The sequence below is a fragment of the Rhinoraja longicauda genome, chromosome 4 (genome assembly GCF_053455715.1).
Source record: "Rhinoraja longicauda isolate Sanriku21f chromosome 4, sRhiLon1.1, whole genome shotgun sequence".
NCBI classification, from domain to species: Eukaryota; Metazoa; Chordata; class Chondrichthyes; order Rajiformes; family Arhynchobatidae; genus Rhinoraja; species Rhinoraja longicauda.
This window is the reverse complement of record NC_135956.1, coordinates 862,027-872,807: the sequence shown is the minus strand read 5'-3', so window position 1 is coordinate 872,807 and position 10,781 is coordinate 862,027. Positions and strand designations below refer to the sequence as shown.

General features: G+C 48.9%; 1 protein-coding gene across 1 annotated transcript in view; it reads left to right on the top strand.

The window, feature by feature from the left end:
- Positions 1-1,388: 1,388 nt before the first annotated feature.
- The window catches only part of mal2 (mal, T cell differentiation protein 2), a 43,590-nt gene continuing 34,197 nt past the window's right edge, over positions 1,389-10,781 (top strand). Inside the window, exons 1-2 of the mRNA XM_078397125.1 lie at positions 1,389-1,584; positions 2,316-2,486. Of these exons, the coding sequence (XP_078253251.1) occupies positions 1,468-1,584; positions 2,316-2,486 (288 nt within the window). The 5' untranslated portion in view covers positions 1,389-1,467. The remainder of the gene's footprint in view (positions 1,585-2,315; positions 2,487-10,781) is intronic.

Below are 10,781 nucleotides of genomic sequence, written 5' to 3'. Positions count from 1 at the left end.
ACATCACATGCGGCCATGACATGTTAGTGGAACGGGCAAGATAGACAATAGACAATAGGTGCAGGAGGAGGCCATTCGGCCCTTCGAGCCAGCACCGCCATTCAATATGATCATGGCTGATCATTCTCAATCAGTACCCCGTTCCCGCTTTCTCCCCATACCCCCTGACTCCGCTATCGTTAAGAGCTCTATCTAGCTCTCTCTGATGAATGGTGGTGGGGACTAGGCAGGGATGAGAATCGGGGTGGGGTACAGGAGTTATTGGTGTTTTTCAGCAGCTAAAAATGGCTATTCCTAGGAAATATAATTAAATTGAAAGACATTCTATGGTCTTCTTGTTCAGATCTTCAAAATAACATTGCACGATCCAAAAGAACAAATAAGTCGTTGATTCGCCTTGAAGATAGACAAAATTAATTGCTGCCAATAAGGGTAAACAAAGCATGATAATGATAATACAATGCAGCGTGATGCACCAGTGCAGGTGTGGGGGGAGCGCCGCAGGTGTGGGGGGGAGCGCCGCAGGTGTGGGGGGAGCGCCGCAGGTGTGGGGGGGAGCGCCGCAGGTGGTGGGGAGCGCCGCAGGTGGGGGGGAGCGCCGCAGGTGGGGGGGGACACGCTGCAGGTGTGGGGGGGTTGGCGCTGCAGGTGTGTGGAGGGCGCTGCAGGTGTGGGGGGGCGCTGCAAGTGTGGAGGGCGCTGCAGGTGTGGGGGGGGCGCTGCAGGTGTGGGGGGGGCGCTGCAGGTGTGGAGGGGGCGCTGTATGTGCGGAGGTGCAGGTGTGGAGGGGGCGCTGCAGGTGTGGATGGGGGAGGGCCGCTGCAGGTGTGGGGGGGGACACACGCTGCAGGTGTGGAGGGGGACACGCTGCAGGTGTGGTGGGGCGCTGCAGGTGTGGAGGGGGGCACTGCAGGTGTGGGGGGAGCGCTGCAGGTGTGGAGGGGGCGCTGCAGGTGTGGATGGGGGAGGGCCGCTGCAGGTGTGGGGGGGGGACACACGCTGCAGGTGTGGAGGGGGACACGCTGCAGGTGTGGGGGGGGCGCTGCAGGTGTGGAGGGGGGCACTGCAGGTGTGGGGGGAGCGCTGCAGGTGTGGGGGGAGCGCTGCAGGTGTGGGGGGGCGCTGCAGGTGTGGGGGGGCGCTGCAGGTGTGGGGGGGGCACTGCAGGTGTGGATGGGGGGACGCTGCAGGTGTGGATGGGGGGAGGGCCGCTGCAGGTGTGGAGGGGGGGGGAGGGCGCTGCAGGTGTGGAGGGGGGGGAGGGCGCTGCAGGTGTGGAGGGGGGGGGAGGGCGCTGCAGGTGTGGAGGGGGGGGGGGGACGGGACGCTGCAGGTGTGGCCGGGCCGATGTTGCCGCCGTTGCCGCAGGTGTTGCCGCCTTTGCCGCGGGGAGTGGCTTCACCTGGCCCGGCTCCGCCTCGTGTGACGCCGCCCGCCCGCCCGCTCCCCGAGGCTCTCACCTGCACCATGTCGGCTCCCGCTGCCAACGCCAACTCCGTGTCTTTCCCGGCACCGCGGGTCACTCTGCCCCTCGGCCCACCGGTGCTGCAAACATACTCCGGTGCATTCATCTGCTTGGAGATAGTGAGTAGCGCGGCGGACTTGTTGGGCCGGAGGGAGGGAGGGAGGGAGGCAATGGGACTGAGACTGGGCGGCGGCGCCTGTTTACTGCCGCATTTTAACAACCCCCTCTCTTCCTCTCCCTTCCCCCCCTCTCCCCTCCCCCCTCTCTCCCCTCTCCCCTTCCCCTCTCCCCTTCCCCCTCTCCCCTTCCCTCTCTCCCCTCCCCCTCCCCCCTCTCCCCTCCCCCTCTCCCCTTCCCCCTCTCCCCTCTCCCCTTCCCTCTCTCCCCCCTTCCTCTCTCCCCTTCCCTCTCTCCCCCTCCCTTCTCTCCCCTTCCCTCTCTCCCCTTCCCTCTCTCCCCTTCCCTCTCTCCCCTCCCTTCTCTCCCCTCCCTTCTCTCCCCTTCCTCTCTCCCCTTCCCTCTCTCCCCTTCCCTCTCTCCCCTTCCCTCTCTCCCCTCCCTTCTCTCCCCTTCCCTCTCTCCCCTTCCCTCTCTCCCCTTCCCTCTCTCCCCTTCCCTCTCTCCCCTCCCTTCTCTCCCCTTCCCTCTCTCCCCTTCCCTCTCTCCCCTTCCCTCTCTCCCCTCCCTTCTCTCCCCTTCCCTCTCTCCCCCTTCCCTCTCTCCCCTTCCCTCTCTCCCCTTCCCTCTCTCCCCTCTCTCCCCTCCCTTCTCTCCCCTTCCTCCCTCCTCTCTCCCCCTTCATGCTTCTCTCCCCCCTTCCTCCCTCTTTCTCTTTCTCTCCACGACAAAGTTGTTTGGAGGCCTGGTGTGGATTCTGATCGCCTCGTCCAACGTGCCGGTGCCTCTGTTGCAAGGATGGGTGATGTTTGTGGCGATCACCATGTTCGTGTGCTCTTGCCTGTACCTGTCGGTGTATCTGTGCGGACTGGCCGACCGGGTGGACACAGACTGGAACATGGTGGTGAGTAAAACGTTGCCTGTCACGCCAGAGGCTGAGCCCGGCAAGTCCCGAGAGTCCGTCCCTGCCATTGTCGCTTGCGAAATCTCAGCGTACTCTACTGGAAGGTGTCGGGTGGAGCCAGCCTTTGGTTACCTGGTTGGAAACTCGCCACCCGTCGGTCGCCCTTCTCCCTACAGCCGAGCATTGAGAGCTTACCTTTCGTTAGTGTGTAGGAAGGATCTACACCGTGCTGCCTTCCCCGCTGAGTTACTCAGGCATGTTGTGCCTACCTTTCGTTCGTAGCTTATTTAAGTGACATTAAGTTTAAGTGACATTACGGGAAACCAGAGAGGAAATTGAGGGAGCCCTGGTTGCAATTTACGAGTTATCCTTAAATAGGCGAGAGGTGCCGGAAGATCAGAGGGTGGCAAATGTTGTGCCTCTTTTCAAGAAAGGCTGCAGGTAAAATACTGGGAACTATAGGCCGGTGAGCTTAGCATCTGTAGTTGGGAAGTTACTGGAGAGTATTCTGAGGGATAGGATATACAGGCATTTGGACGGGCAAGGGCTGATTAGGGACAGTCAGCATGGTTTTGTACGTGGGAGGTCATGTCTCACAAATCTGAGTTTTGAAGACGTTACCAAAAAGGTTGATGAGGGCAGAGCTGTAGATGTTGTGTACATGGACTTCAGTGAGGTGTTTGACAAGGTTCCGCATGGTAGGCTGCTCTGGAAGGCTAGATCTCATGGGATCCAAGGAGAGATAGCTGAATGGATAGAAAATTGGCTCCATGGAAGGAAGCAGAGGGTGATGGTGGAAGGTTGCTTCTATAGACAATAGATGGAGGAGTAGGCCATTCAATGTGATCATGGCTGATCATTCTCAATCAGTACCCCGTTCCTGCCTTCTCCCCATACCCCCTGACTCCACTATCCTTAAGAGCTATATCTAGCTCTCTCTTGAAAGCATTCAGAGAATTGGCCTCCACTGCCTTCTGAGGCAGAGAATTCCACAGATTTACAACTCTCTGACTGAAAAAGTTTTTCCTCATCTCCGTTCTAAATGGCCTATCCCTTATTCTTAAACTGTGGCCCCTGGTTCTGGACTCCCCCAACATTGGGAACATGTTTCCTGCCTCTAACGTGTCCAACCCCTTAATAAATTCCAGTGTATACAAGTCTAATCGCTCCAGTCTTTCAGCATACGACAGTCCCGCCATTCCGGGAATTAACCTAGTAAACCTACGCTGCACACCCTCAATAGCAAGAATATCCTTCCTCAAATTTGGAGACCAAAACTGCACACAGTATTCCAGGTGCGGTCTCACTAGGGCCCTGTACAACTGCAGAAGGACCTCTTTGCTCCTATACTCAACTCCTCTTGTTATGAAGGCCAACATTCCATTGGCTTTCTTCACTACCTGCTGTACCTGCATGCTTCCTTTCAGTGACTGATGCACTAGGACACCAAGCTCTCGTTGTACGTCCCCTTTTCCTATCGACACCATTCAGATAATAATCTGCCTTCCTATTCTTACCACCAGAGTGGATAACCTCACACTTATCCACATTAAACTGTATCTGCCATGCATCTGCCCACTCACACAACCTGTCCAAGTCATCCTGCAACCTCATAGCATCTTCCTCACAGTTCACACTGCCACCCAGCTTTGTGTCATCTGCAAATTTGCTACTGTTACTTTTAATCCCTTTATCCAAGTCATTAATGTATATTGTAAATAGCTGCGGTCCCAGCACCGAGCCTTGTGGTACCCCACTAGTCACTGCCTGCCATTCTGAAAGGAACCCATTTATCCCCACTTTTTGCTCTCTGTCTGCCAACCAATTTTCTATCCACTGGATTTTCTATCTGGATCCCAATTTTCCAGCCATTCTCAGACTGGAGGCCTGTGACTAGTGGTGTGCCTCAGGGTTCGGTACTGCGCCCGTTACTGTTTGTCATCTACATCAATGATTTGGATGGGTACATACAGGGCAAGTTTGCTGATGGTACAAAAGTGGGTGGATTTGCAGACAATGAAGACGGTTGTGAAAGATCTGGATCGATTAGCCAGGTGGGCTGAGGTATGGTTGATAGAATTTAAATACAGAGAAGTGTGAGGTATTGCATTTTGGGATATATAACCAGGGCAGCACCTACACAGTAAATGGTAGGCCTCTGGGGAGTATTGAGCAGAGGGATCTAGGAGTACAGGTGCATGGTTCCTTGAAGGTCGAGTCGCAGGTAGATAAGGTGGTCAAAAAGGCTTTTGGCACATTGGCCTTCATCAGTCAGTATAGAGTACAGAAGTTGGAAGGTCATGTTGCAGTTGTATAAAATGTTGGTGAGACTGCATTTAGAATATTGTGTTCAGTTCTGGGCACCATGTTATAGGAATGATATTGTCAAGCTTGAAAGGGTTCAGAGAAGTTTTATGAGGATGTTGCCAGGACTAGAGAGTGTGAACTATAGGGAGAGGTTGAGTAGGCTGGGTCTCTTCTTTGGAGCACGGGAGGATGAGGGGTGATCTTATAGAGGTGTACAAAATCATGAAAGGAATTGATCGGATAGATGCACAGGGTCTCTTGCCCAGAGTAGAGGAATCTAGGACCAGAGGACATAGGTTGAAGGTGAGGGGAAAAAGATTTAATAGGAATCTGAGGGGTAACTTTTTCACACAAGGGTGGTGGGTGTATGGAACAAACTGCAAGAGGAGACAGCTGAGGCTGGGACTATCCCATCATTTAAGAAACAATTAGACAGGTACATGGATAGGACAGGTTTGGAGGGATATGGACCAAGCGCAGGCAAGCGGAACCAGTGTAGTTGGGACATTGTTGGCCGGTGTGGGCAAGTTGGGCCGAAGGGCCTCTTTCCACACTGTATCACTCTATGACTCTAAGTCAAATTGTGATTATCTGTACATAGTGATATTGTTGGGGGTGACAGCCTCTCCTAAACTCCTTTACTTCTGTTTCCGTGACTTGGGGCAAGGAATTGGGAATATTAAAAAGCACAAATTGTTGAAGCCACCTCATATTATTGATGAGACAAATTATTATTGGATTACATATTATTGAAGAGACAAATCTGCCTGGATGTACCCAATTTCCTGGTTGCCAAGCACTTTAACTCCCCTTCCTATTCCCACACTGACCAGAAATGTCCAGACCCAAAGCGTCACCTATTCCCTTTTCTCCAGAGATGCTGTCTGACCCACTGAGTTATTCCAGCTCTTTGTGTCTATCTTCATATTGTTTTAGACAGGAACTGCTGATATTAGAATCGAGCAAATAAATAGAGTGCTGCCTAACTCAGCGGGTCAGGCAGCATCTCTGGAGGCACTGGAAAGGTGATGTTTAGGGGCGTGCCTGTATATCTTTTCCCTCAAGTTGTCTTCATTCTCAGCAAGAATGTGAGTGGGAAGAAAGCGCTGTTTGGCTCCAAGTGTGCAATTGTGTTTTCTCAGCACAAGCCATTTTAATCTAATGGTGGAGGAATACTAGTTGGTCAGTGCCCGAATCTTTCCTGATCCCATCCATGGCCCTGGGAATTATGTCTTGCTGCAGATTAATTATCTAACAAAATATTGCATTTACAAAGCATTTTATAGTAAATATTTTATGGGTACAAAAGTGGAATATTGAGAAAGAGAGAGCGAGAGCGAGACACAACTAGGTTTAATATAAAGATACAGCTCGGAGGAAAGAAAACTGCAGATGCTGGTTTAAATCGAAGGTAGACAAAATGCTGGAGTAACTCAGCGGATCATGCAGCATCTCTGGAGAGAAGGAATGGGTGACTTTTCGGGTCGACACCTGAAGAAGGGTCTCGACCTGAAACGTCGCCCATTCCGTTCTCTCCAAAGACACTGCCTGACCCATTGAGTTTCTCCAGCATTTTGTGTCTACCTTCGCTACAGCTTGGATGTAAGCGTTTGGCCCACTCAGTGCAGATGGACCCAAAGGTTCCCTTTTATACCAATTAAATGTTAGTTTAGTTCTTTAATGGTTTATTTTATGTATAATGTTGTCCCATACTAAAAAAATGCATTGATTGATTGATTGAAAAATTGGAAGTCACAACATGGCAACAAGTTCTTTTGCATACCAAATCCATGCTGACCATTGATCACCCATTCACACTAATTCTGTTATCCCACTTTAGCAGTGCTTCCAGTTATTTGTAGTTGAATTTTCCATCAAACCCCCAAATTCTACATTTTTGTGTTTGATAGATGAAGCACTTTGTCAGATTAGTTTTGTGCAGATTTAAATGACAGTCCATGTGCTACCCTACCCAACTTTAGAGACTGCAGAGAAAAAGTTACAATTCTCTTGCCTTATTGTTATTTAGTAAACCTTGGAGGGAAGTGCATGCATACTGGTTGAAGGCAAGGTAATTCTTGAAATAAGTGTGCCATTCAGTTGAACAAGGGGCACCAGGGAGAATGATGTAATGACTGTATACTATCTACCTCTTTGGTGACCCTCGGACTACCCTTGATCGGACTTTGCTGGCTTTACCTGACACTAAAGGTTATTCCCATATGTATCTATACACTGTAAATGGGTCGATTGTAATCATATATTGTCTTTCTCCTGACTGGTTGGCACACAACAAAAAAGCTTTTCACTGTACCTCGGTACACGTGACAATAAAATAAACTAAGTCTTCAAAAAAGGCAGCAAGTAAGAATCTGAAGATAAATATTTTAGAAAGGATACTGGAAAAGATAATCTTTCAAATAGACTTGGCTTCCAGTTAATGGCAACTTTGTGATGGTCCATTAATGCCCATTAAAGGACTCGAGAGACGCACTTTAGAAAAACAAGGCCACCCATTATAACAGACAAATTATGAGAGTGTTTACTTTTGTAATTTAATTTTATACCTGTGATTCATTATATTGGAATCAGTGATTTAAAAAATATTATAGATCAGGCTAAAGGCTTTATATTTAATGCACAGTTTTGGGTATACAGGCATAACTTCATGCAATGGGTCATGTTTAAAAAAGTCATAATTTGCCATGTTCTCCTTTGCCAGTAAATTTTAATGGGTTGCACATTTTAGAATGGATCACTGCCACTTTAAGAATTATGTGCATTATTTTGTTTGCCATTATTCCATAGGGTTACATTCTTAATACTTTGAACTTTGGCTTGATTGTTCTTGAGATTCTATCAAACTTTGTCCAGCATCATACAAAATTTAAAGAAACATTATCGAAAATGAAATGCATTATGGTGCACTTGAAAGCATCAGTTGTATCATGTACAGTTCTGGATAAAGATTGCAATTTCAGTTGTAATGTCAAATGTGTTAAATAGCTTTTTAGCACCCTTGGCCCATTGGTAATAAAGGAAACAAGTTTGGACTTGGCTGTGGTGAGGAATTTAAAAAAAGCGTCTTGATGAAGTACTGGTGGATTTGATTGTGTAATGTTGCAAGGCCATACAAAATGTGGCATGGAGATGTATATATTTCCAATTGTGCTTGTATCAATACTTAAATGTTTGAATTGTTTACATTTTTAGGCTTTTCATGTTCAACTAACCAAAGTGGAAATAAGATGAATGCCAATGGTTGTCATAAATTTTAAACTGGGGTTAAGGTATGCAATAAGCAAAATTCTGAATGGTGTTTATGGGATCTTGCATTTTGTTCCATTTTAAATATTCTCTGCAACTCTGAAGCACTCGTCCAAATATTGTGACTGAATGAGTCACTGGAGACAAAAGCTGATAGATGCACGAGGCCTTTATTCATCACAACAAGCAGGCATTCTTTCAGAGACACTCGGTAAAATCTCCCTGAACTGAAAGAATTGAGCTTTTATGCTATTAATAACAAAGATAACATCAGGTGATAAAATACAAGTTCCGTCACTGCAATGACATCATTCACTCTAGATTTTCAATCTGACAAATCATTCCATTGAATTACACCTATAATAGGAGCCATCACAGGGGATAGACTGTCGACTGACATCTATTGTAAACATCCTGCACTACATTCGTTATCTGCACTACACATCTTCCCACCCATCAGTCTGAAGAAGGGTCTCGACCCGAAACGTCACCTATTCCTTCTCTCCAGAGATGCTGCCTGACCTGCTGAGTTACTCCAGCATTTTGTGATACCTTCGATTTGTACCAGCATCTGCAGTTATTTTCCTACACTTCTTCCCACCCTGGCTCTTGCAAAGATGCTATTCCCAACTCTCATAGATACATAGAGAATAGGTACAGGAGTAGGCCAATCGGCCCTTCGAGCCAGCACCGCCATTCAATGTGATCATGGCTGATCACCCACAGTCGGTAACCCGTGCCTGCCTTCTCCCCATATCCCTTGATTCCGCTAGCACCTAGAGCTCTATCTAACTCTCTTTTGAATGCATCCAATGATTTGGCTTTCACTGCCTTCTGTGGCAGAGAATTCCACAAGGATATTCTAGCTATTGAGGGCGTGCAGCGCAGGTTCACTAGGTTAATTCCCGGAATGGCGGGACTGTCGTATGTTGAAAGGCTGGAGCAATTAGGCTTGTATACACTGGAATTTAGAAGGATGAGGGGGGATCTTATTGAAACATATAAGATAATTAGGGGATTGGACACATTAGAGGCAGGAAACATGTTCCCAATGTTGGGCGAGTCCAGAACAAGGGGCCACAGTTTAAGAATAAGGGGTAGGCCATTTAGAACGGAGATGAGGAAGAACTTTTTCAGTCAGAGAGTGGTGAAGGTGTGGAATTCTCTGCCTCAGAAGGCAGTGGAGGCCAGTTCGTTGGATGCTTTCAAGAGAGAGCTGGATAGAGCTCTTAAGGATAGCGGAGTGAGGGGGTATGGGAAGAAGGCAGGAACGGGGTACTGATTAAGAGTGATCAGCCATGATCGCATTGAATGGCGGTGCTGGCTCAAAGGGCTGAATGGCCTACTCCTGCACCTATTGTCTATTGTCTAAATTCACGACTCTCTGGGTGAAAAAGTTTTTCCTCTCAATTCCTCTGCCGAATCTGCTCCCAAGATGAGGTGTTCCATAGTAGAACATCAGTTTAGTTTAGTGATACAGCACGGAAACAGGCCTACCCAGTCAGTGTCGACCAGCGATCCCTGCACCCTGACACTATCCACAAATTAACCTACTAACCTGTACATCTTTGGAGTGTGGGTGGAAACTGGAACTCCTGGAGAAAACTCAGGGGGCAAACGTAGAAACTCCGTACAGACAGCACCCGTGGTCAGGATCGTACCCGGGTCTCTGTCGCTGTAGGCAGCAACTCTAATGCTATGCCACCGTGCCACTCTTTCTTCAGGGAACATGGGCTCCCCCTTCTGTTATAACTGAGGCCCTCACATGCATCTCCTGTGTGTCCCGTAGGTCTGCTATGGCTCCCCCTACCCCAGCTGCAATAAGGATAGAGTTCCCCCGGTCTTCTCCTCTCACCCCACCAGCCTCGACATCCAACACTTCCATCACCTCCTACGTGATCCCGTCCCTAATCACAGCTTCCATTTTATGTACATCGGCGAGACCAAATGTCGACTCGGCGACCGTTTTGCAGAGCACCTGTACTTCGAATCCGCAGAAGCCTACGGGATCTCCCAGCTGCCAATTACTTCAACTCCCCTACGCATTCCCTACTGGCCTTTTAGTCCTGGGCCTCCTCAATTGCCACAGAGAAGCCAAACACAAATTGGAGGAACAGGACCTATTTCACTTGAATAGCTTACAACCCAGCGGTATGAACATTGAATTCTCTAATTTTAAGTAACTTCTACTAACACACTCCCCCCCCCCCCCCCCCAGTCCCCTTCCTCCACCCTAGTCGTTTAACCAGTTCCACAGTTCACCACATTGTATCCCTCTTGCGATCACACTTTCCCCAGCCAACAATTGGCCTACCAGCTGAGGAAGGGTCTTGACCTGAAACGTCACCCACTCCTTCTCATCAGAGATGCCGCCTGCCCCACTGAGTTACTCCAGTTTTTTGTGTCAATCTTTAGTTTAAACCAGCATCTGCAGTTCTTTCCTACACAATTGGCCTCCCAGATCATTTGCAGCTGGCCCTGATTTGTTCTGGTCATTTCTTGCATCCTGCTCTCCCCCCCCCACTCTCTACAGTTAATCTGAAGAGGGTCCTAAAACGTCACCTATCATTTTTCTCCAAAGATCCTGCTGAGTTACTCCAGAATACACTTTGTGTATTACCAGAAGGCTGCCTGGGTTTGGGTTTATTCGCCACAAGCAGAAGTTGGACAACCTTGGATGGTTTTCTCTGGAATGGCGAAGGTTGAGGGGAGACTTGATGG